The sequence below is a fragment of the Staurois parvus genome, unplaced genomic scaffold (genome assembly GCF_062004578.1).
Source record: "Staurois parvus isolate SC_StPar_1 unplaced genomic scaffold, SC_StPar_1.0 ptg000120l, whole genome shotgun sequence".
Taxonomy (NCBI): Eukaryota; Metazoa; Chordata; class Amphibia; order Anura; family Ranidae; genus Staurois; species Staurois parvus.
The window spans coordinates 8,260,920-8,288,661 of NW_028317916.1; the positions used below are offsets into that span (position 1 = coordinate 8,260,920).

At 40.2% G+C, this 27,742-nt stretch overlaps 1 protein-coding gene across 1 annotated transcript in view; it reads right to left on the reverse strand.

Annotated features, from left to right (window-relative positions):
- The window catches only part of IQUB (IQ motif and ubiquitin domain containing), a 65,866-nt gene that overhangs the window by 24,465 nt on the left and 13,659 nt on the right, over window positions 1-27,742 (reverse strand). The window contains exons 2-7 of the mRNA XM_089672139.1: window positions 15,163-15,800; window positions 13,404-13,538; window positions 8,982-9,149; window positions 7,968-8,143; window positions 5,633-5,788; window positions 2,794-3,004 (exon numbers count right to left, since the gene is read on the reverse strand). Coding sequence (XP_089528265.1) covers window positions 2,794-3,004; window positions 5,633-5,788; window positions 7,968-8,143; window positions 8,982-9,149; window positions 13,404-13,538; window positions 15,163-15,754 — 1,438 coding nt within the window. The 5' untranslated portion in view covers window positions 15,755-15,800. The remainder of the gene's footprint in view (window positions 1-2,793; window positions 3,005-5,632; window positions 5,789-7,967; window positions 8,144-8,981; window positions 9,150-13,403; window positions 13,539-15,162; window positions 15,801-27,742) is intronic.

Here is a 27,742-nt window from a genome sequence, read left to right on the forward strand (position 1 = left end):
TAAGGCTTTAGTATACAAAATATACTTCTTTTCAGAAATACAATCAAGACACTCTGCAGTTCTGGCATATGTCTATTCATGAAGGACAGACTGTTCACCTATGTTGTAAATACAGACTGACATGCTCTCACAGTGCTCAGCATTGTTGTACATGAAAGAAGTAGGGATCAGCAAATCTAGGGGGAAAAGATTATATCTAAGATCCATTTTAAACCCACTGCTGGAAACTCCTGTCTTCATTCTCATAGTTGCCATCACCCCAAATGGAAAAGCAATACACCAAGTTAGTCAGTTTTGTTGTCTCCGGAAAAATTGTATTTTGGGTGAGGACTAAGTATCTTAAAGTCAAGTCCTCATAGCAAAGTTCCTGGACAAAGGCTATACTCCGGAGATGGAAGATGAAGCATACCAGGCATATCTTATACCACTACCAAGATATATAGACATGGGAGAAGTTCCTTTTCCAGATATTATATTCATTCAATTTTATTATTATTATTTACACATGGAGGATATTATCAAAAACCAATGGTCCACTAGAAAAACCCAAACCTGGCCTGGTCTCACCATCTAGGCCTAGATTCATATAATGGAAGACTCCCATTATAAAAATCAAAATAGCTCTCAGTAAGTTGAAATGCAGTACCTCTAAACTTCAATTTAAAGACCTATACAACTTCTTTGGTAATCTTGTAGGGACTTACCAATGCAGAAAAGAATACTTCATGTGAAAATATATTCTACATGGGCAGAATACATTCTTAGGCAAAATGGCAAATTATATCATATATCTCCGTTATATAATTGTTGTATAGATTTTGTTTTTGTTGCCTTTGGTGCCCTTTGGGTTTATTACAGGTTGGGTGTACCATCAGGGTCCTTAGAAGCAGTTGTGTGGAGCGCCACAGATTCATTGAACATGGGAACTTCAAACAGTGTCCTGGATATTTTGCAAAGAAAAATAATAAATCTACAGAGGGTCTTAGGATTTTTTGTGATTGAAGCTATTCCATAATGTGGGTTCACTGCAGGACGATTTCACAGGTTGAGGGAGATTTAATAAAACTGGTGCACGTAGAATCTGGTGCAGCTGAGCATGGTGGCCAATCAGCTTCTAACCAGCTTGTTTGATTAAGCTTTAACAATAAAACTTAGAAGCTGACTGGTTTCTGTCCAGAGCTGCACCAGATTCTGAGTGCACAAGTTTTAGTAAATAACCCCTATTGTGTCATGGCAAAACTTTCTGGATCTTCACCCTTACCATATTAGCTGTGATGGGGTTGAATCAGGAAGAGAACACCATAATGTAGTACCTGTATAATAATTTAAGGCCACTCTCCCTCTTTTTATTGGATATATCTTTCTTATTTATATAGCTTTACATACGTATTTAAAAATCTACATTTATTTTTCTTCTTTTTTTACCACTCAGTATTATGAGAATGAAAACTCCTCCTACAAGCTTTAACCAGTGCTCTGCTGGACATTGATAGAAGTAACAAGACTGCTCTGCTGATGAGAAAAGGTATTTAGCAGTTTATATTTACTAAGATAATTGCATTTCTATGTTCTGTGTACTGTAAGAGACCAGATATAGTGAATGCATGGGATTAGTAACACTTTAATCTCCTTTTCTCAAGAGAGGATAAATTCAGCTCCTCTAATCTTTTCTCCTACTGTAGCTGAGCTCCTCCATGCCTTCCTGTTTGGTTACCCTTCTCTACATTTTCTCCAGTTCCCCAGTATACTGTGAACTGGTGCCCAAAACTGAACTGCATTTTCCAGATGAGGTGTTACTAATGATTTGTACAGGGGTAAAATGATCTCTCTCTCTGGAGTCTATACCTCTTTTAATACAAGAGAGGATTTTGCTCGCTTTAGAAATCTCAGCTTGGCATTGCATGCTATTATTAAGCTTATGATCTACCAGAACCCCCAGATCCTTCTCCATCATTGATTCCCCCAGTTGTACTCCCCCTAGTATGTATGATGCATGATGCATGCATTTTCTTAACCTCCAAATACATAACTTTACATTTATTAACATTAAACCTCATTTGCCATCGTGAACACTTTTACAAATATTGCTCATAATTTGAAGTTTGTGAACTTTGAGGCCCACCCCATTAAAGTTTATGGGGGTGAATCTTGTTATTCAATTGGGAACATTACAGAGCTAATAAACAACTTATTGTAAAAACAGAGAAATCTGGGATTTGCCATGGTGACATATATCGATAGCAGAAATTAATAAATAAATAGGCAGCATCTCTCTCTGCACAGATTTGTCAGTTCTCCCTAACAAGTTCATCACACACTGACATTATGGGTTCTGTGAGCTCGCACTTTTATAGAAAGTGGGCTGTGTTATCTATCCCTTCAAATGACTGATTCCTATGACTCAGCTGACCAGGGGTAAAGGGTATGCACTGTATTATAGACTATTTCTTGTTTCTGGCTGAAAGTGTACAAGTTCAATGTACAAGGTGAATGTTTCAGCCAAAGGTTCATGATTCATGAATTTTGTAAATCCTGAGTATTTGCTGAGAGTGCATAGTAGCAGTGAACCCAAACCTCATCTATAGGCAGCAGACAAATTGCAGTGAGGCCAAGATCCCTCCGAAAACTATTTTGGTAGTGTTTTTTACCCCAAGTATGACGTAGTTTTAATTATACTTACCATATATATATATATATATATATATATATATATATATATATATATATATACACAGTATATATAGCGTAATAGTTCTAAGATGATGCTACATTTGCTCAATACAATATACTTACACTCAAGAGCATGGTAGAGTAACTCAAAATCTTCCTTAGTCTTTGGATTCATTCTGCGTTCATAGTCTTTTCTCAGTCTTTCTTCTTTCTCTTCCTTCTTTCTCAATTCCTCCCTTTCTTCCCATTGCAGTCTCAGCAATTTATCCTCTCTAAGCTGCTCTACCACTTTTTTGGCATGAAATCTTCGAAAGTATGTCTGTATTACTATCACCTGAATGACAAAGATTGTCACACATTAGTTGCAAAACGCAGAACTCAACCTTTTTTTTTAATGTCAAGCCTGTTTATTAGTCTGTACATATTGTGCTACATTTACATACAGAAATCCCCCTGCGCTCCACAGAACCTAGTGATTTAGCTGCTATCACCTATTCTCTATACCGCAAGATATGTGAAACAAAATTATATAAGTGGTGAAGCGCTCAACTTAAATAATAGTGACAATTATCTTAATCAATATAAATGAAAACTGGTGCAATATCCCCATATATAAATTATACGTCCCTGGTGGTATAGTGATAAACAAAAAATACAAACAATACCTCTTGAGCTATGCAAATATAAATAAATGAAAAACTAGTGCAATATCCTCATATATGAATTATACATCCCTGGTGGTATAGTGATGAACAACTAATACCTCTTAAACTGTGCAAAAGTGATACTAAATTCAATTAATTAAACCAATTAAATAAGACATTAATTACAATAAATTAAATTGTGATGCCACACTGTGCAAAATCATGAAAAAGTGTTCAAATGATGTCACTCCATGCTGCAATAGTGCTCTTCGTGAAAATCTTGACGTGACTCCCCTCAATAATAGCCAAAATGCCCCCTCACCTTCCACATTCGACCCTTGCGGGTCACAGAGCTTTATATATATATATATAATATATCTCTGCCAGATATTATTCTCCTCCACTGCCTCCACCGACCAAGATCCTCCTCCAGGCAATAAGTTACACTCCAATAACTCCCCTCACAAACCGGACTCAGACACAGGGCGCATATGCAAGAAAAAGCAGACCTCCATAGTGCAACACTGTTTTAATGCACTCAGCATTTAATGCACTCAGGATCCTGAAGAAGCCACGTGATCGTGGCGCAACGCGTCGACGTATTTCCGGTCATAGGGGTGACGTACTTCCGGTTCCGGGTTCGGACGCCATCTTTGTACACCTGTATACACCCATAGCACATGGGAACTGCTTCTCTCTGTTGGAGGATATGTGAGTGCATTTTTTCAATCTATCGCTGAGTGCATTAAAACAGTGTTGCACTATGGAGGTCTGCTTTTTCTTGCATATGCGCCCTGTGTCTGAGTCCGGTTTGTGAGGGGAGTTATTGGAGTGTAACTTATTGCCTGGAGGAGGATCTTGGTTGGTGGAGGCAGTGGAGGAGAATAATATCTGGCAGAGATATATTATATATATATATATATATATATATAAAGCTCTGTGACCCGCAAGGGTCGAATGTGGAAGGTGAGGGGGCATTTTGGCTATTATTGAGGGGAGTCACGTCAAGATTTTCACGAAGAGCACTATTGCAGCATGGAGTGACATCATTTGAACACTTTTTCATGATTTTGCACAGTGTGGCATCACAATTTAATTTATTGTAATTAATGTCTTATTTAATTGGTTTAATTAATTGAATTTAGTATCACTTTGCACAGTTTAAGAGGTATTAGTTGTTCATCACTATACCACCAGGGATGTATAATTCATATATGAGGATATTGCACTAGTTTTTCATTTATTTATATTTGCATAGCTCAAGAGGTATTGTTTGTATTTTTTGTTTATCACTATACCACCAGGGACGTATAATTTATATATGGGGATATTGCACCAGTTTTCATTTATATTGATTAAGATAATTGTCACTATTATTTAAGTTGAGCGCTTCACCACTTATATAATTGTGCTACATTTGCCCTACTTTTACACAGGACCCCTCTTGCCCTTTCCTTTCCAGTGAAAGCCAGGTTTTAGACAGTGGTGTACCTGCTGAGTAAAATAGGGTGGTCATTGGAAGATGATGGCCAAAAATTGAATCACAGCTAGTTTCTAATAGATAGATAGATAGATAGATAGATAGATAGATAGATAGATAGATAGATAGATCATATTTTTTTTTCAGGGGTCATTTGGCAAAGTCATTAGTGAACAGAAAATTTCTTTGCTTTCCCTACCTGTGTGTGCGAGGTTGTGATCTGTAGTCTTTTAAACAAGAAAAACTTGTGGGCTACAATAAGTCACACAAGACTTTGAAAACATTCCACAATTTAATGGGAACCGCAAGCATGTGACATTGCAAAGTAACAGTAGAGCTCTTGTCTTTCCAATAAAATGTGTGTATCTTTCTAATTAGGTCTATTACTGGGATTGTAAGAGCTAAATTGTTACCTAATTTGCATGAAAGGTACACTAAACTACTGCCGTATAAAATTCGCTTTACAAAATATTTTTGATACCCAGTAGTAATGTGGCCCGGACTGCTAATACATTAGGGGGTTGATTTACTAAAACTGGAGAGTACAAAATCTGGTGCAGCTGTGCATGGTAGCCAATCAGCTTTTAACTTCAGCTTGTTCAGTTAAGCTTTGACAAAAAAATGGAAGTTGATTGGTTTCTATGCAGAGCTGCACCAGATTTTGCACTCTCCAGTTTTACTAAATCAACCTAGGTATTTTATTGCTCGGGACTCTCTGGGGTAAACAAATGGACTAAAGGTCAATGAAAATGGATGACCTTCAAATAGCATAGCATATATTGCAGTTATTCTTTATGTCACAGGTATAGCACACAAACACACACATTCAAGCACTTACTGCTTTCAGTCTTCTGGAATGATACTCATCTGCTGGAACATATTTTGAGGGCTGTAAGAGTTTGTCAGTTATGTTTGATACATAGTAACCTATTTTTGTCATTTGTGTAGACATCGTATTCCTTGACTGCTGAGTCTTGTTCTTTTGAAACACAGTCTGTAGAGAAAATAAAACTATTAGCAAAACTGAGCACATAAATTGTTGAATCTACAAGTAGCTTGAAAAATGTTGAACCAGCGAAAACTGTTTAATTGTTTAGTGGTCCACAATGCTCTCAAGAGAAGACTACAATGGTTTTGGATTAATTTTACTATTTTCTTGTGATGTTTTATATCTATATTTGTACTATTTAAATAACATCTTTGTTTAACAGATACATATTTACACAATTCAAGGCAAAATTGTTACTTTCCCATGCAGTGGGGCTGTGCCTGCACTACATGGGTTAAATGCTCGTTTTTGTCTAGGGGTTCGGACAGCAAAGATATACTTGCCTAATCCGTCAATCCTCCGAGCACCTGTGAATGGGCTGTTCCTGATGTCATCACACCCATAGACTGGTTATGGACGTAAAGACAGCATGAACAGTCCACCGCTAAACATGGGGGAGCACGGTTTTCCTAAGGATTGGACAACAGGATAAGTATAGCTTTTCCCTAAACCCCTGAACAAAATGAGTATCCATGCAGTGCAGGCACAGCCCCACTGCATAGGATAATAAAAGTTGCGACTGGAGTTCTGCTTCAATAATATTATGACTGCACATCAAAAGTTATTTGTCTTTATTTTCCCTCACTATGACTGATACATGGTACAAAATCCTCTGTACATAGCGGGAGTGAGAGGGAGTGAGTCACTGCTTTGATTCATTCAGTTGTGAACTGTAGATTGAGCTATTGAACTCTGTAAGTAAACTAACTGCAAAGACGTTAAAGTGGAAAGTCACCCAAAAGGGGAAGTTCCACTCTTCCTCCTTCCCCCCCCCCCTCTTTCACACTTGGCACATACTTTGCAATGGGGGGGGGATTGGGTACCTGGTTTTAACAGGCACCTGCCACCACTTCTGATGGGATCGCCTATACAACCCGAGCTGAAGTTCTCCTCTCCCCTCCCTGCCCGCAGCCTTCGGGGACACATTACAGGTCCCAAAAAACTGTGGAACTGTGGAACCATTCAGATAGCACAGCACAGCTCACACATAGCCTGTAATGTAAATTGCACTGAGTCAAAAAGCGCCACTTTGAGACATTTTTCGCTTTATTTTTACCCATTCCTACTAACAAATTTGTTCACAAAACAAAAGCAGCAGGTTCTCCTCTGAAAGATGAATGGAGTTTCTGACAAAATAATACAAAACAAAAGTGCCCCCCCCCCCCCCCCCCCCAGCCTACCAGGCTCTTCGGATCTAGTATGGATTATAAGGGGAACCCCATGCCAATATTTTTTTTTTTAATGGCATTGCCCCTACCCCCAAAATCCAAAGCAGACCCCTATCTGAGCATGCAGCCCCACTGGCCAGGAAACCGGTTGGACGGGGGGAGCACCCCCTCCTGAACCATACCATGTCAGGTGCTTTGGGGTAGGGGGGGACTTTTTTTTGGTGAATGAGTAGGGGTATTATGTACCCTATACTTATTCACATGGGGGAAGGGCCAGATTCCGGTAAGTCACCACTGGTACCCCCACAACCACTGGGTTGTGGGGGAGAGGACCTTGTCCTCATCAACATTGGACAAGGTGATTTGGGGGTCCCCCCTACCCCAAAGCACCCCCCATGTTAAGGGCATATAGCCTGGTATGGGGGAGCGCTCACTCCCCCCCCCCTTTCCTTGCTTTTCTGGGCTGTATGCTCGGATAAGGGTCTGGTATGGATTTTGGGGGGAACCCCACGCCATTTTAAAAAGAATAAAATGGCGTTATGCCATTTCGTATTGAAATTGCATTGAAGTCGCACTTAAATTGGACTAAATCACACCACTTTAAAGTCACACCTGGTGTGAACCAGGGCTTAGTCAGCGCATTATTTCTTTAAATTGCAGTGTAATTTAATAAGAAGGTACAACATACTTTTCCTGTGGAGTTCTTTTCTGAGTACCAAACTAAAAATGCTTAGGGAATTCTGACTATCTTGGGATTTCACAGACTTGTAAACGCTGGACCTTTAAAAAAAGTAATCAAACAAACTTTCATGCTTGTAATACTTCCAAGGCTAATTATGCAGTGACCAAAAGATAGGCATTTTGGGATGTGCATATATGCCATATAATTTATATGAATTTATATAACCCCACCCCAGGCAGAAGAAAACAAGCTTACATAAACCTTAGCCATATACCTGGGTGTCTCTACAGAATACTTCAACTCCTTTGTCTGGTCTTTTTTTTGGCACAGTTTGTGTTCCAGCATGGTGGTACACCATTCCTGTTACCTTGTGTCGATATCCACCCAGATACGGTTTGCGGTAGTTTAATCTTTCAATTTCCACTGCTATGTCCTGATATATATCTTCTCCTAATCGAAAGCATAAGTGTTAAATAAAAAAAAACATACAATTTTTTTAATATATTTATTAATGGCCGGCATGGTGTCATTATACCAGGTCTGCCTTTTTCTTTCTGCCTACTATAAAGGCATAAAATGTGTGACATAAAAAATTACAGTGTAAAAAAAGAAAATTGTATTGGTTGTGGAATTTTAGGTACCAGCTTTTATTAGGGTTTTATATACTGTATTAATATGCTATTATTTTAAATGTTTCATTTAAAATTCAGATTTTGTGTTACTATTGCCCTCGTACTCTTGTCAATCAAACCTCAGTTTCTTACATGAGTTAGCCTGGGACTAAAGTGAAAACAAATTAAGTCATTGGTTCAGTATAGCAGCTAGATAACTGTTTTTTTTTTTCAAAACTTCTTTCTTGTATGTTTTCCTAATTTAAGTTAAGTGAAGAGTTTGCAAAAGGTTGTCCTAAACTTTTAACTGTAACTTCCCATAGCATCAGACGAATGGGTAAATGCTTCAATGGGTCTATTTAATAGTGCACTGGGGCAGGGGTAAGTTACAAATCACTGAAGACCACCTTGTTGGGATACTGATAATGCAGAAAACTGGGGTTGGTGTTTTAGAGAAGACTCAGGTATTTTGGACACCCAGTTATTTCACACACCCCTTTAGGAAGCAAACTCTCTGTATTGAAGGAATAGAAGTTGAAATCAGCACAGTGGGCAGCCTACACACTTGATGTACTGAGATGATCTGCTATCAAGGGATGAAAGCATCACTTTGTACATTAAAACACTTTAATACAAGCAAAGCAGGTTCATCAGAAGTATTTTAAATGCAGACAAACCTGTTTGTACCCTGACAGTTATCACATCTGGCATGCTATATTCATGTTGAAATTTCATAGCTTTGACAGGATAGTTTTCAGGATCCATTGACTGCATTTCCAGCTGGATAGTTCCATTAGGTGTGATGCCAAGATCTACTAAAGTCTCATGGTCCTCTACTGCCTGGCCTATAGTAAGAAACAAGAAAAATATAAAACAAAGTATGCTCATAGTGCAATGATACAGTATGTTGGCAACTTACAACAAAGGCTAAATTATTACAGTGCAACACAGAAATCTAATAACATATAAACACTCTTGGGTGGAATTGATAAAGAAGTTGAGAATTTGCACACAATAAATTGTGTAGACAATCATTTCAATTACCCAATCATTTGCAGATGAAATAAATAAACATATATTTGCTTTACAAATGGTTGGATAATTGAAGTGAAAATTCCTACAATTTAGTGTGTAAGGTTTCTCAACTAATTTAGTAAATTAGCCTCTATGGGTCTAAATACTCCCCTAGTTTTAAAAAAGAAGCAGAAATCTATGAAAAAAAGGACTGGTTTTATATCCCATTAAAAGCTTTTTTTTTTTACTTCTCTAAGATAAGTGATTATCCACTTCCAGACCAGACACTTTTACCCCCTTCCTGACCAGGGCAATTTTCAGCTTTAAGCGCTATCAAACTTTGAATGACAATTGCGCGGTCATGCAACACTGTACCCAAATTAATTTTTTACCATTTTTTTGAGACAGAGAAAGCTTTATTTTGGTGGTATTTATTCACCGCTAGGATTTTTATTTTTTTTGCTATGTAAATGAAATGTCCAAAAATGTTGAAAAAAAGTGTTTTTTTTATAAAATTTTGCAAATAAATAATATTTCATCATAAATCTTGGCCAAAATCTATTCCGTTATCTTTTTAGTAAAAAAAAAAATCCAAATTAGTTTATAACCAAAAATTATAATTTTTAAACATTTATTTTTACATTTTTATTTTATTTTTTTATATTATTATTTTTTATTTATTTTTTTTACATACTGTCACCCTAGCAGTACAGTGTCACCATGGTACCACTGTACATTGATTGCTTTTACACCCATATAGGATGTAAAATCAATCATTTCTCTTTCTCTCTGTCTGCATTCTTGCAGTCATTGAGAAGTATTGAGTGAGCTGTGATTGGTCACAGCTTGTCACATGGTACAAGGCTGTTGTGAATAACCTTGTACCATGTGACCTCTGTGATCATTCACAGATTTCACACGTAGTAAGCAATGATGTCACAAGGGACATCTTGCTTACTACTTTGCATGTGATCACTGATTGGCCAATCAGTGACCACATGATCGGGACCTCGTACAGAGGCCCAGAGGACACAGCGGGCACCGGATCGCGGTGCTGCGCGCTCCCAGGGAGCGCGCACAAGCAGGGGGCGGGGAGGCCGTTTATGAACAGCCATCTGACCCTGCACTGCCACCGTCCGGCCGTTTATATACAACGACCGGACGTGAAGTGGTTATTTTTCCTTAATACATGTGGCATATTGTATATATACAGTGGGTACACAAGCTGTGGGATGCAGGATTGCTATTCATGTATTAACTTTTGAAAATGTTTGTAAGAATCCTACTACTGTATCTAGGAAGCTGTAATAGCCCTGTGAAGGATAATCTATTACAGACTAGGAACAATAGTCCTTCATTACTGCAAATAGAATTCCTCCTACGTCTCTCAGCACCATGACAATGCAGAAGATCCCAGTGTGAACCAGAGGCTCCGACTGCGCCTGACCAGTCACAGGAAACTATGAGTGTAATACCTGTTCTTTAACATACACTGCCACCTGTCTGGTGAGAAAAGAATTATTAATAGGACAGAGAAAGAAAACAAATGTTATTTGTCCCTTGTGTCATGCTTTTTTATAAATGTTAGTAACCTTACATTTCCATGGCATCTAGAAATAAATAGTTGCGAATTTTTAAAGCTGTATTTGTTTAATTAAAGGTACATGACAACTAATGTACACACTGTTTACTTGCTGTAGAGTTCTTGTAAGCTAGATTCCTATCACTGTCTTGTGTTTTTGCAGGTAGATCATTTAGTCTGGGAAAACATCAGATACATTTCCAATTTAGTTTCCATTAAAGCCCACTCTGGGATTGTATTTTCCCCTCACCCACCCCTATAGCTGATCGCTGGAAAATAAAAACAATTCTAAAAATCTAAATGCCCTTGTTTACTTACCTAAACCAGCGATTACATGATGCTGCAGCTGTGAGCCTTTTCCTCTTCAATTCGCTTGCTGTAATTGTCCTTCTTTGGATGTTCAAGTCAGTGCCTGAATGACATAGACTCTGCCTATTGAATGTCCAGCGATGGGGTTCTCTCAGGATCCAGAAGAGGACAACTTCATCACATGGGACCGGTGATCTCAGGAAGAACATCACACTGCTAGATCAGTGGTCCCCCTGCCTGAAACCGGTAGCGGGACCTGAGGGGGTACTTAGATGAATATATCTGGCTTCATAAGGTAAGGGGAAAAACACGTGTAGGCAAATGCAGTCTGTTTTCTCCACTGTAGGTGGCACTTGACCCGACTGGTACCACAGCCTGGAGAGGAGGTCCAAGGGAAACATGAATTCTCTGTGGTTTCCTGGGTCAATGGGGCAGTGTTCTGGTTGTCTGTGACCCTTAGTGGCCTTCTTGGGTCAGCAGGATCTATTTAGGGCCCTGCCCCCATGTTCTGCTGCACTTTGTTGCAAATGACTAGTGTAGGGAGAGCTACCTTACTTGTTATGGACTGTAATCCGTGTTAGGGAAAGATTCCTGACAAGGAGAGAAAGACTAGGGGCTTGTTTCCAGGAAAAAGTCTGTGCACAATAAAAACATAGACATCCATCCAGGGCAGCCCTACACATATACGCTCCAGGCTGGGACTGCTGCTGTGCAAGAGGTAGAGAGCAGCAGCACGACTGAAGAGCTTCCCTAACATAGAGCCTGCAGGGGGAGAAAGCCAGCCGTGTGCCCACCTGCCCTGACCTTTGGGGGAAGCCAGCCCAGACTGCACCTGCACTGCTGGATGTAAGTGACATACAGATGTACTCCTGTTTACATAGCCTGCCCAAGGATGATGGACATACTTTGTGAAAACTGACAGATGGATCGAGACTAAACACATGTGTGACCGGGCCCTTAAAATCCTACAAACCCAGATATAGACCAGTTTCTTTTTTATTTCATGCACATGCCATTTTATGCCTGACAACGCATGCATTGATGGTCAATACGGAGTGGGCGAACGCCATTTGAACCGCATTTGGAGGCTATGGAGGAGGTTGGAGCAGTTGCTTAATGATAATTTTTGAGCTGATTTTGACCATTCTATAACTTGATGGTCAAATACATCTGGTAACCCTTCTTTGAGCATGGAATGGACACGTGTTTTCACATGGATAACGTTTGATCGTCTAGCAATTGAAGATTCACGTTTAAACCTTTTTGATGTTTTTTTTTTATTCTTTTTGGAATTGGGACTCATTATTTCACTTTTATATTATTTTTATATTGTATTAGAATTAATGTTATATCCAGCTTCACAAATGTTCAGTTAGGTTATAGTCTCTTTACACCTTTAGCGCTACACTTTAATTTGTATATTTTTTGCATTGCATTTTTCAATAGAAATAAGGAACAACAAAACAAACAAATAAAGAAATAAAATGAAAAGAAAGATACAATTATCCCATATTCAAAAACTTCAAATATCAAAGGCATGTAGCCGTGCCATGGCATTGCAACAGGAGTTATAACCAGAAAAGTGAAACACATTGCTTGGTATGTCAAAGAATTCATGTCATTAAGGTATACATTTTGTGCATATGGTATAACAGATTAATTGTAGAGTTCAGATTGAAATTGTACATAGAAATACAGTAGTTGCTTGCTCAATTGACATCCTTCTGAACATGCCAGTTTTAAACAAAGGTGAAACCCCCAATGCAGTAAACTGGATTTCGTAAGGATGTTGCATTCCATGCAACAGAGTGAATGTAATCTCTCCTCATGTTCTGTGTGGCCTACTGGGAGAAGCAATGAAACAATTGCAGGATATCATAATTTTTTGCTGCAAGGATGAAGAAGTATTTTCTTGTATGAATTTTGGAGTTTGAGTCTCCCGTCACAAAATGTAGACACTGAAACTTAAATCCATACATATATTTTTATATACCTTCCACCATTACCTATATGACTGCTTCTTATATTTTTGTATTAGACACAAGGTAACTAATAGGATCTCCCACAGACTTAATATGATTAAATTGCAAAACAGTCTGTGCGGCAGTCTCTTATTGATTTGAAATGAAACGTGAGCCTTCCTTTAAGGGTTATGAGCCTACAAAAACCTATTTAGAATGCCTGTTTTACATACCTTCAAACATAATCCGTATGACTGTTTCTGGTATTTTCATCTGAGATGCAAAGTCATTTTTAAGGTTTCCCACAGACTTTCCAATGGAAAATGCAATAGTAATGACTTGACCAACAGGAACTAACATTACCTTAACTAAAAATAATGAAAAGAAACAAAATTATATGTCAGAAGCATTTTCTGTTCAATTACCAATGTACCTTTCTGTTAAATTGTATACTTTGTAAATGTACTTTGCTGATTTTTAAAGCTTTAGTAAATCAAATGCTGAGAAGCAACATAGGTAATCATTGGCCTTATTCAGAAAAAAACTGTTACTCCATAGAGAGCAATTCTAGGCATAAAGTAAAATCAATCAGTGTGCTACTAATGCTATCAAGTAAACACAATGAACTCTCTGGTTTTAGCACAGTCAAAGTGGGGAATTTATTAAAATTGGAGCAGCCAAAATCTGGAGCAGCTGTACATGGCAGCCAATCAGCTTCTCTTTTAAGCTTGTTGAGATAAGCTTTAGAAATGAAAGATAGAAACGGATTGGTTGCCATGCACAGTTGTTCCAGATTCTGGCTGCTCTCATTTTGATAAATCCCCCACTTTGACTGTGCTAAAACCATAGAGTTCACTGAATTTACAGGTGGCATAAATCCTAAATTATCATTCCCATCCAGATATGTGTGTATACCGGTAACTCTCTTATCTGAGTCCATGTCAGTCCAAACTCTGAACTCCTTTTTATTTGCAGAGTCCTTTCAGATGAGCATTCTGATCAGATATGCCTGTTAGTTTTTTAGGTGGATCAGATTGGGCGCTCATTGTCAGTCTATGGGCATGTAAATGTAAATAAGCATTTGTTCATTTGATTACATCCATCTAGGTGAAAAAAAAGGAAAAGGTTTGCATTCTTCTCCAGTCTTTTACAAACCTAAAAGTGATGAATCGGTGGCAAAGGACGTATATGTATGTCCGTTCACATCGACCTGCCCATTGACCTAACATCTGTTTGCTTTCAGTCACAAGCTATAGGAAAAAGCTGAACAAACTTAGATGTCAACAAAAGTGCCATCTGTTCTATTCAGCTCTAATTCACTAGGTCTCAACAGAGAACAGACATCTGAAAGTAATTGTCAAAGAAGTTACAAAAGGTAGTAAAGCTGCATATCATACAGCTCTTTTCCAATTCTTTATAATATACAAATTAATAGTAAACAAATAACTGAAGCGATGCACTGAACCAAGAGGAAATTGAAGAAGAAATTAAATGAGAAAAACAGAAGACAATTCAAGGAGAAGAATGGCCAAACCTTGTTTAGCTATACTTCTTTAATAGGTCACAGGAGTGACCCATTTTCAGCTGACAGCAGGTTTAAGCCCACTGTCGGCACCAAGCCCATCCAGGCTCTGGAGAGATTCCAACTTTAAAGTTGGGATCCACCTAGATGTCTGGACCAGCAGTTGGTTCAGCCTCTCAGAGAGACACTGAGAGCCTAAGCCAACCACTCCTGCCCCTCCACCGCCCATCACTCCAGTGAGCACTGGAGGTGCAGAGCAGAGAGTTTGTAACTGACAGTCACTACTCTCTGCCCAGTGAAGTCCAATAACCAAGCGATCAGCAGTCTTTGATCGTTCAGTTCTCGGTCTTAGAGGCGGTGGGGGACAGCTGCAGCTGGGATCGGTGCTGCAACCATCTAGGTGAGTATGATTGTTTGTTTTTCTTTGATTCACAAAGTAATGCAGCTGAACTCCATTGCAATAAACATACCTGTTGCTGTTGGACTGGTTATATCTGAAGATATTTTCTTTTCAAATATATCTTTTTCTGTAGATGGCTCCTCCTCTTCCCTCTTTGCAACTGTAATCTCTTCTGCCTTTGTATCTTTTATGATTTGTATATGGTCTTCATTCATTGTCTCTGGCACTTGCTCTGTTTCTGGTATATCAGCAATGAGCTCTGAAGCAGTCTGATCCCCAATATATTGCTGCTTTGTTAGAGCTGGATCTATACCATCATCTGGTGGTGCAAGTTCAGACTCTTGTTTATGTTGCTTTTCAGCTGACACATCTGAATCAGGTGGTTCATCACCTGTGCTGACCATGTCTTGACGGGTAAGTAAATCCTCTTGCATATTTTGACTTTCGTCATTGTCAGTGTGCAGTTGCTCGTCCATGCTTTGTACCCCTTCACTCTGAACACTGAAGTACTGGACTTGTTCCTGAAAGGCTGCCTCATCTCTTACAGTTGGTACAGAGGAAATCATGTCTTCACCAAGATCATGAATTGCAGTATCTTGGTTCTCATCATCAGTTTGCAGACCTACATCTGTGCTTTCAGATGGCTGAACTGAATGTTCCATCTTAGGTTATTAGGTTTTCTTTCAATTTATGAGATGTTTCCAAAGTCTATAATAGAGAAAATTATAGAAAACATTATGAAAGATTTCTAAAATATCATCACATTCACCCAAGAGTGTAAAGTAACCTGTGGTCAAAACAACACTTATCTATTGTATTTGGCACCTACTGCATATACTTACTGATTTTTGTTCAGCAAACCAGACTCCAGAAAGGAAGAGTACTCTGAAAACGGGGATAATTCTCCATGGTTGCTGTCTCTTCCTGTCTTTCCTGTCTTGATATTGGTTGGCAAGGCCACCCATACTAGTGGTGGGTTTAGGTGAAGGACAGGAAAGTAAAAAAAAAGTAGGTTTGGAGCTGGTCATTGCTCCCCTTCAGAAAGCCCCATTTTCTAAGGTTTGGAGGTGCTCTGCTTGTATTGAGTATGATGGCGCTTTGAGGTACCAACAACAGTATGCAGAATTGTTTACTTTAAAGGCTAACTGTAAAAGGTACATTTCTAAAAATAAAAAATAATATATTAACTATGATAAATTACTTTATCTGTCTGCATTATCTGTGTTGCGATCAGTACCACAGACCAATCAGACTGCAGCAACAGAACACTGCTATCAGCAATTGGGGTTCTTCAGCCATCCCTTCAACCCCCCTCCTCCCAAAAAAAACAGCCATGCCATGCTTCTGCAGCTGCGCCATGGACTGGTAGCTAAGAAAAGATACAGGTGAAACTCGAAAAATTAGAATATTGTGCAAAAGTTCATTTATTTCAGTAATGCAACTTAAAAGGTGAAACTAATATATGAGATAGACTCATTACATGCAAAGCAAGATAGTTCAAGCCGTGATTTGTCATAATTGTGATGATTATGGCTTACAGCTCATGAAAACCCCAAATCCACAATCTCAGAAAATGAGAATATTACATGCAATCAATAAAACAAGGATTGTACATAGAACAATATCGGACCTCTAAAAAGTATAAGCATGCATATGTACTCAGTACTTGGTTTGGGCCCCTTTTGCAGAAATTACTGCCTCAGTGCGGCGTGGCATGAAAGCTATCAGCCTGTGGCACTGCTGAGATGTTATGGAAGACCAGGATGCTTCAATAGCAGCCTTCAGCTCTTCTGCATTGTTCGGTCTCATGTCTCTCATCTTTCTCTTGGCAATGCCCCATAGATTCTCTATGGGGTTCAGGTCAGGCGAGTTTGCTAGCCAATCAAGTACAGTAATCCCACGGTCATTGAACCAGGTTTTGGTGCTTTTGGCAGTGTGGACAGGTGCCAAGTCCTGCTGGAAAATGAAGTCAGCATCCCCATAAAGCTCATCTGTGGAAGGAAGCATGAAGTGCTCCAAAATCTCCTGGTAGACGGCTGCGTTGACCCTGGACTTAATGAAGCACAGTGGACCAACACCAGACATGGCTCCCCAAATCAACACAGACTGTGGAAACTTCACACCGAACTTCAAGCATCTTGCAGTGTGCCTCTCCATTCTTCCTCCATACTCTGGATCCTTGGTTTCCAAATGAGATGCAAAAGTTGCTCTCATCAGAAAAGAGGACTTTGGACCACTGAGCAACAGACCAGGTCTGTTTTTCTTTAGCCCAGGTAAGACGCTTCTGACTTTGTTTGTTGTTCAGGAGCGGCTTGACAAGAGGAATATGCCATTTGAAGCCCATGTCCAGGATCCGTCTGTATGTGGTGGCTCTTGATGCACTGACTCTAGCCTCAGTCCACTCCTTGTGAAAGTCCCCAACACTTTTGAATGGCCTTTTCCTGACAATCCTCTCCAGGCTGTGGTCATCGCTGCTGCTTGTGCACCATTTTCTTCCACACTTTTCTCTTCCACATAACTTTCTATTAATGTGCTTTGATACAGCACTTTGGGAACATCCAACTTCTTTTGCAATTACCTTTTGAGGCTTTCCCTCCTTATGGAGGGTGTCAATGATGGTTTTCTGCACAACTGTCAGGTCAGCAGTCTTTCCCATGATTGTGATTCCTACTGAACCAGACTGAGAGACCATTTAAAGGCTCAGGAACCCTTTGCAGGTGTTATGGCTTAATTAACTGATTAGAGTGGGATACTTTGAGCCTAGAATATTGCACCTTTTCACAATATTCTAATTTTCTGAGATTGTGGATTTGGGGTTTTCATGAGCTGTAAGCCATAATCATCACAATTATGACAAATCAAGGCTTGAACTATCTTGCTTTGCATGTAATGAGTCTATCTCATATATTAATTTCCCCTTTTAAGTTGCATTACTGAAATAAATGAACTTTTGCATGATATTCTAATTTTTCGAGTTTCACCTGTACATACTGTACAAGGTCAAGTAGCTATCTTTTTAGATAATAGATCTAATTCTGCCAAAACCCTTCTTTAAAGCTAAGGTCACCTTTAAGAAAAATAGGGAAAAAAAGTGTGCATTTATTATTTTTTCTTACAGGAGTCTGCAAACCATTGTACCCAAGATCAATGGATTGCTGGAGCAATGTCAGGTTCCTGCAGACTCTCCCTCCAACTTTCTGACCATGCCTCCATACAGGCTTATAGTTAGAAAACTGGAGGAAGTGTGAATGGACTACAATATCATCACACTTGTAATCCATTGATAACTACAAGCCAGCAGACGGGATTTGTAGTTTATTCATTCACAGATCTCTGTTAATGAATAACACAGATGTGCGGGTGGAGTCCCGAACAGCCGCGCAGATTTTAAATGTGACAGCAGCACAGGGGGTGAAGGTGAATGTGCTGCAATGTTACAAGTTATACCCTAAATATGGTTGTAAAATGTTCTAAAGATGAACTTATCCTTTAAAGCTGTGAAAACAAAGTAGAGCTAATTATATGGGATTTGATTTACTTTTACAGTGGCAGACAACAGGGTGAGAGACAGCAGAGGTACTGAGCTCTGTGGAATTTTACACTGGCTGATCACAGAGTGAAGAAGGCTGCATCAAGGCATTAAACTGCAACAAAAATCTACACCTAGTCAAGATAACTAAGTCTAAGACACAGGCATCAGGATTTATATAACCATGTATTCTGCCAATGTGTAACTAGACAAGGCATTGTATTAATCAAATTGATCAATTTGAAAAAATTATTTGCTAATAAAACTGGAAAAGAACAACCCTAATTTATTTAATTCAGTCTTACAGTAACAATTTGAGAGCCCTGATTAATTAACACTTTGTGCTGTATCTGTTATCAGTGATTCATAAGATCAATTATTCATAAAAAAAATTTAACACTTCTCACAGATGAGTCAGAAAGTAGCATTTATATATTTAACTTCAGTACAGATGAAAGTATTTAGTATTTTAAAGAAGAAATCAGTGCCCTGACATAACATAATACAACAAGTGCTTTGACCTGCATAAGTAAATACTATAAATCACACAACTGCTATAAAATTCTCAGAAGCCTTGGGCCCTCCATGGTATCAGGAAGGGGCAAAGCTAGATATAAAGTGACCACAGCAGCTTAAAGGAGAAGTACAGGCAAAGCTCTTTTGGCTGTACTTCTGTAAATCACAGGAGTGCAGTTCGTTCTGCCACTCCTGTGATCCATTTTCAGCTGACAGCAGGACGAAGTCCGCTGTCAGCTGACATCACTCAGCTGGTCCAGGCTGAGGAAAGATCCCGACTTCAAAGTCAGGATCTACCCCAGCAAACCACTGAGAGCCTGAGCCAGCCATTCCCTCCTCCTCCATAGCCCAGCACTCCAGTGAGTGCAGGGGAGCAGAGCAGACAGTGATGACTGCTCACAGCAGCGATGAGAACTCAGTGATCAGCGGTTATGTGATCGATGAGTTCTCACACTTAGAGCCTGTGGGGGACAGATGCAGCATTGGACAAACGCTGCACCCACCTAGGTAAGTATGATTTGGGGAAAAAAACAAAACCTACACTTCTCTTTTAAGGCCTCATGCACATTGAAAATTTTTAACTCCTCTAGAAACCAGCAGAGCTTTGGCCAAAAAAAAACCGCTTGATGCTTGTACAAGTCTGTATCGTGTTTACACGCATTTACCCGCATCAAGCATTTGGGAATTAATTAATTTAATTGGCCAGAATAAATAATATATTAAATAAATTAATGCTCAAGCGCTAAATGCGCCTAACATTAGCACGTGTTTAGATGTTTTTAGACACATCAAGTGTTTTTTCAGCCAAAACACTGTTGTTCCAGGAGGTTTTTTTTTCTGACACTAAATTCTCCTACCACAAAATGCTGCTAAAATCCTATGTGTGCATGATCACATTTAGAGGCAGTAAAAAAAAAAAAGCCTGAATACCCCTAGGAACAGCTGTAAAAGTCCAGTGTGCATGAGGCCTAATAATGCTAACATCAATAAACGTCACCTAGTAGTGTATGCGTATGGCCATCCAAAATGCCCATGTATGTAGGTACTGAACTATTGAACCATTCCTTCTATTGTCCTAACACGAGCACGGCTTGGATAATGCACATATGGATTTGACAGATTAAGACATATGCATCCAGCTAAATCTGTTAAAAATTAGGCAGCAAAAAGTTAAATATTTTCACAGCCATTGGATTCAATTTGCCCACTAAGGCCATTTCAGCAAAATCAGAATATAGACTCATGTTTCTGGGCATCAAAAGACACTCTTGGCTAACCATTTTCATGAAGAATCAACCATGTATTACATTAGAGCACACTGCACAAATCTTATATAACCCATCTGTAGGGGTGGGTGCTTGGCTGAACAGTTGAAAAAAAGGCATTCCAACTGAACTTCCAAGATGGCTGTTTACTGAAATCCAACATCAGTAGAAACTGATGTAGGTGATCAAACGGAACTAAACCCACCAAGACAACTGTTTCACAAAATTACAAAGTTACATTACAGGCATGCTGTCACAGTTGCTTGTACTCTTGACTGACTTGCCAAGACGTCAAATGGCTGGTGTCATAACTGATCATTTGTGCAGCACCATAACAACTGCAAATCAAACAGAGGTTAAGATGGCAGCTTCCTTGGCTGTATAGGATGGAAGGGGTTAGTTCCACTTTAAAGTGGTTGTAAAGCCTTACATATACCCAGTGAAGTAATTGGCCTCAGATGATACACAGAGATAAAACAAATCCTCCTACATAAATTGTACCTGTTTATCTGCATTCTTCTCTTCTCTACAGCTATTCAAGGTGCAGAAACTAAACAGCTTGCCTGAGCATTCAGAAAGCAGAGGGTGGGGAATTGAAGTTTCACACTGCAGATCTCAGTGAGAAGAGCTTTGAGAGCAGACTGTTGGAAAGGGACCCCCCCTTTCACACAGCAGACAAGAACAAAGCTGAGGCTGTCAGTCACAAGCTGTATGCTGCAGCTCCCTCCCGTCACCTTTTTTCTCTTGGTGTCATGAACACCTGTCAGAACTGACTCATACAGATATCAGAGGAATGAGGAAGCAAACAGAAATGACACTTAGTGTTTTGGATTGAGACAAGTACACAGTATACAGGGACATGCTTTGTTCATATTTCAGGTTAGAGGTTTACAAGCCCATCTAACAGTCAGCTTAGAATTTCAGTTGGAGTGCTGGCTTTTTCCATCTGTTTTATCTAATCTGTATCCAAATACTATTATTTTCCAAGTGATAAACAAGTATTGGGAGTATTCGGTTTCCCCTGCGCTATACTCATTAAAAGTATATGCTTAGCTTGATTCTGCATACAATTTTATGGCATATCCAACAGAAAGGCAAGCTTTGGGAGATTAGCCATTGTCTATAGCTGCAAGAACTGTGTGGCTGAAAGCTGCAGAAGATTGGACATCCAATTGGTGGATCTTTGAAAAAGTATGAACAGAGGGCCAGGTCGTGGCCTTACAAAATTGTGAAACAGTCTCGGTGCCAGAATGCCCAAGCAACACACACCAACATAATGGAATGAGTGCATAAAAGTGTAGGAGGAGTTTTCCCTGTAGAGCATACGCTCTGACAATGAGTTGCCTTAGCTATATAGTGAGTGGTGGACTTGGCAGCACAATGCCCCTTGCGAAGTCCTGAGGGGAGAATTAATAGAGTCTGTCTATCTAACAGAAACTGGTGCTGTGATGTAGACTCTGACTAGATCTAGGCAGTGAATAGCTATTTCTTTTGAGTGCTTTGGAGCAGGACACGAGAAGGCAGGGATGGAAGACTGAAACCACCTTAGGAAGAAAAGATGGTCTTGGAGTAAGAGTACCTTGTCATTGTGAAGAGTGAGCAATGACTTTTTATATGAGAAAGCCAATAACTCAGAGACATGTCTGACAGACAAGTTAGCAACCAAGAATGCCACTTTTACAGGGGAGATCAGCTAAGAGGATTTCCCTGATGGGTTCAAAGTGTAGTTTTTGCAGGGCAGAGAGAACTAGATTGAGGTCCCACGGAAGCACAGGGTGCTGTAAGGAGGCCTGAACAGAGATGCACCTTGAATATATGTGGGAGTGCATGGCCAGAGATTTTTGAAAGAGAGTGGGCAAAGACAAAAACCTAACCTTTTTTAGAGGGCTTAAGACCAAATTCTGTTCATGACCTGATCGAAGGAAGACCAGAATGTGAGATACAGAATAATCTCTGGGATTGAAGTGCCTTTGTTCACACCAGTCAAGGAAAGACTTCCAAAATATAATAGTAAATCCTCCTGGAAGTGACTTTTCATGCTTTTAGCAAGGTAGAAATGACAGCCTCAGAGACCCTACCTGTCTTTTAAGACCTGAGCTTCAACAGCCATGCTGTTAAAGCCAGTGACTGAGATGCAGTTGACACTGACCTGAGACAGTAGGTCTAGCCTGTTGGTAAGGGGCCAAGGGTCATCTCCTAGTGGTCTGAGTATGCCTGTGTACCCAGAACTTCTGGGCCAGTGCAGGGCAATGAGGATCACAACCTGAAAGACTGGCATCTGTCATTGTCACTTTCCAATTAAATGGAGGTAACGACTTTACCATTGTTGATTCTGGGCTCAAGATCCCCCAAGCTAGGGAAGCTTGGCTGGATAGGAGCATGGACAGGTGCAAAGAAGACACATGCTTTTTTCATGCCAACAAGATGCTGTGTTGGAGAGGTGTCAAATGAAATTGAGATTCAGAACTAATGGAGAATTATATCCACGTATTCTAGGTGAAAATCAAGGTCTGGGTCTAGGTCAAAGAGTGGTTTTCTGGAAGTTGACCACCCACCTGAAGGATATGGAATGTCCTGTGCATATTTGCAGAATGAATGAGAGTCATTCAGAAAATCATCTAGATAGATGGTGACTTGGATACTCTGACTTCTTATAAGGGTGAGAAGAGGTACAAGGACCTTTGTATATACTCTAGGAGAGTGAGATAGGCCAAATGGCAGCACAACAAAGTGCAAGGGATTGTTGCCTTTTGCAAAGCATATAAAGGTGAATAAAGTGGATAAATGGGAATATGCAGGTAGGTATCTTGGATGTACAGACACCAAGTATTCCCCTTGTCTCAGAAAGGCAAAAACTGACCTTGCAGGCTCCATGCAAAATTTTTAAATTTGAAGGTATTTGTTAAAGAACTTTAGCCCTAGGATTGAACAAGTACCCCCATTAGACTTTGGTACCATGAAAAGGTTTGAATAGAATCCTTTCAAACCTATACTGTACGGAAGGTGTTGGCAACCCCCCAATAGCGATCTTCCCATCATTTGCGGATAGGTGGCGGGTAGATTACAACCCTTCCTTTCTGACCCCTGATACCTGGACAGAAGCAGCAGCGGCATTTACTGGTACCTCCATCAACTGAAAGCCTGCTTCTCCTCCTCTCCATTCAGAGGCTGCAGTAGGAAAATACAAGGGATCGTTTCCAGTAAATGCTGCCCCCACCGCCCATCTTGTCCAGGTTCCACATCCTTCTAATGCTCGGGCCCCTCTGTGTGTTCCCCTGGTTCCCCACTGCGCCCCACCCTCCTTTGCAGCTCTCCTTGCTTCCCTTCCTCTCCTCTCCCACTGGCTGCCGCAGGTAATTGTTTCTGGATGGAGATCAGGGGAAGGGGCCAGTACATATGTAATTTGCTGGCCCCTTCCTTTTCTGAATGAACACAGTGAGTAAACTGTGTTTACTCTGCTTTGGTTTGTGAATGAACAGGGAGGTTATGCAGAGCTCTTCCTGTTCATTCATTCTGTGCAGTTGAGGTTGCAGAGATGGAGATTGAGTACTGTGCAGGGGCGGACTAACCATTTGGAAACTCGGGCACTGCCTGACGGCCCGGGGTCAGTAGGGGGCCCCATGAGATGGCCCTGGTACCTTTTTCATAGGCTTTTTTGAGTTTGGGCAAGGACACAGGGACCCCAGGATCCCCTATTGCCCGGGGGCCCCATGAGTTTTCAGTCCATCCCTGGGACTGTGTCCTCAATCTTCTTTCTCTGTCTCAAAAGTAAGACATCAGGGGTCTGTTTAGATCCCTGATATTTCACCAAAGCCCCCAAATGGGGCTGCTAAAAAAAATAGTAAAAAATAAAATTGTAAAAAAAAAAAATGATAAAAAATATTAATAAAATGCAATAACAAAAATTAAAAACTACTGACCGTCCACTACCATACTGACACCACCCACTGCTTTACTGACCCCGTCCTCTGCCCTACTGACACTGTCCACTGCTCTACTGACTGACACTGTCCACTTTTAAGGTATAAGTTTATATTTTTACAGTGACATTTGTTTTATTATATTTTTCTAAGTTTTCCTTACTATTTACTTAGGGCTTTCTGGTTAATTTCTTCCAAACCCCAATGATTTTTGATCTCTTTCATTTTGTTCAAGTAGATATCGACCTTTTAAAGGCTGCCTGCCCATGCTGTAGGGGCAGAGAGAAATTGCATCAATAGCTATTTGCAGAGCTGGGCTTGCCACTGCAAAAAAAAAACACATTTAAGAGCATCTCAAATTTCTTATTGGCAAAATATTTGAATGACAGAACATCTTCATTTGCTACAGTGAGATATTTGTTTAAGACTGAGACAGAAGGGTCTACTATCAGAACAGATCATTATATAGTTACCTCTTTTTCTACTGGATAGAGTTCAGCAATGATTTTCGGAGTGGCTAAAATCTTTTCTGGATTTTTCCAATTGTCATAAATAGTCCATTCTATTTGTTCATAAATAGGGAATTTCTTTTTAGGCTGCATTCACACTTGAGCGATTTGTAGCTTGAAGTTTGAATCTCCAAAAACACTTAGAATTTAAAAATCAATTGTTCTCTATGATGCCTGTTCACACCTGATAGTGCGAACAGGCACCATGGAGAACAACTGATTTTTTAAGTTTGAGTGTTTTTGGAACTTTGAGCCTCAAGCTACAAATCACTGAAGTGTGAATGCAGCCTAAGACTTAGCAGGTCTGCTTGTACTCAGGAGGTCCAGTGAGACATAGAAAAAGTAAATATAGGAACATGACAAGCATATTGCATGAGGCCCTAACATCAGATGCATAGGAGCTTGGGGGTGAGAAATCTTCCTCTAACACTGCCTCTGGGTCTTCTTCATCTCCTTCTTTGTCTGCCTCTTCTTGGGTGGGCATAATGGGCTCCAATTCAGTTAGACGATGGAGCTGGAGAAAGAGCCAGGAATTTTTGTGCCCTGGACAGAAGGCTGTATTAAAATCATTAGTTGGCCGAGGAGAAGTGACATAGTTGCTTTGTCTTGCAATAGTGTGCAGTAATAGGGTAAGTGTGTACGCAGCTAACCAAGTGCAGAACATCCTATGGCAAAGTCCCCGTGGTACAAGGGAGTACCTTATAAAGGGCTCTAGGCGGTAAATTGTGCGACCCGTGATGTGATTCAATACCTGGTCATTCACCTGAGACTAAGATCAGTGTGGTTGAATTTTAGCAGAAGTTTGAAAAGTTTACACTCTAAAGTAAATAAATTCCAAACAAAATGTCGGTTCTTTACATTAATGGTCAAAGATACAGGCTGATCCTGTCTCACCTATCCACTTCGCTGGTCCTTATATAAGGTCCTGGTTTTGGCTATCACATCAGACATATTCTCAGAGTCTGAATATCATAGGGATGTATCATGAAGAGGACTGTCACATACAGATGGGTTTTGTGGACCCTCCATGTAACCAACACACAGAGAGAGCAACTTTTCAGGCTTTAGCTTTTGTAAATAGCAGTTTTTTATTGAAGATTTTTCAATACAAGAAACAGGAAATATGTACATATAGCTCACTTTATAGCAAAGCTCATAGGATAGGGGCAATGAAAATACTAACGAGGTTCAACCGATAGATAGGAGAAGAAGAAAAGCAAATCCACCTTATAGTAATCACACCAGTAATAATCCATGGGTTTCCTCCGGGTGCTCCGGTTTCCTCCCACACTACAAAGACATGCTGGCAGGTTAATTGGATTCTGTCTAAATTGGCCCTAATATGTGTATGTATGAATGTAAGTTAGGGACCTTAGATTGTACACCCCTTTAGGGTTATGGACTGATGTGAATGTACAATATATATATATATGTGTGTAAAGCGCTGCGTAAATTGACAGCGCTATATAAGTACCTGAAATAAATAAATAAAAAATATGACAGACGCAAGGTGCTTCTCTCTTTCTGGTAGGACGTCATATGACGTCCTCCCATTCTCACCGCGCATGTGCGGCTCAGGGAACGCACAGCGCCGCAATCGGCGGTGCACTGTGTCCCTCGGACACAGCAGATCACCGATCATGGAAAGAGCCGAAGATGTCGGCTCGGTCATGTGATCAGCTGTGTCCAATCACCAATCACAGCTGATCACATGTAAACAGGGAAATGCTGGTTATCGGCATTTCTCTCCTTTCGAGCTGTCACGCTGACCGCTCGAGAGGAGAGGAGAGCCAGTAATCGGCTTTCCGCGGAGGGGACATGTACACTGATCTTTAGGGCACTGATGATCAGTGTGCCCTGATGATCAGTGTAGCCCCAGCAGTGCCACCTGTCAGTGCCCATCAGTGCCACATCAATGCCACATATCAGTGCCTGCCAGTGCACATCAATGCCACATATCAGTGCCCATCTAAGCTGCCTTTCAGTGTCACCCATCAGTGCCAGTCAGTGCCACCTATCAATGCCAATCAGTGCCACCTATCAGTGCTGTCAATCAGTGCCACATATCAGTGCCAGTCAGTGCCAGCCAGTGCCACCTATCAGTGCCTGTCAGTGCCGCCTATCAGTGTCAGTCAGTGCCGCCTAACAGTGCCAGTCAGTGCCGCCTAAAAGTGCCAGTCAGTGCCGCCTATCCGTGCCATATATCAGTGCCATGTATCAGTGCTGCCTTTCAGTGCCCATCAGTGATGCCTGTCAATGCCCATCAGTGCCACCTACCAGTGCCTCCTCATCAGTACCCAACAGTGCCACCTATCAGTGTCCATCAGTGCAACCTATCAGTGCCCATCACTGCAGCCTCATTAGCGCACATCAGTGAAGGAGAAAAATCACTTATTTACAAAATTTTATAACAAAAACTAAGAAAAAATGTTTTTTTTTCAAACTTTTCAGTGGTTTTTGGTTTGTTTAAGAAAAAATAAAAAACCCAGAGTTGATTAAATACCACCAAAATAAAGCTCTATCTGTCACAAAAAAATGATAAAAATGTCATATGGGTACAGTGTTGCATGACAGCGCAATTGTCACCCAAAGTGCGACAGTGGTGAAAGCTGGAAATTGGCCTGGGCAGGAAGGGGGTATAAGTGCCCTGTAGGCTTGTGGTTAAATATTGTATTGTTTTTTTCCTGTTTTTTTGCACTACAAATAAGATATGTGCGTTGTGCATAGAAATGTGTTCATATTTTTTTTCAAACTATAGTCCGGCCCCCAACAGTGTGAAGGTCCATGAACTGGCACCCTGTTTAAAAAGTTTGAGGACCCCTGGTCTATTCCCTTGTTAGAACATATGCCATATACTGTATACAGCGGTGGATACTTTACTTTTTCACAATTATTTTTAGAGATATCTTCC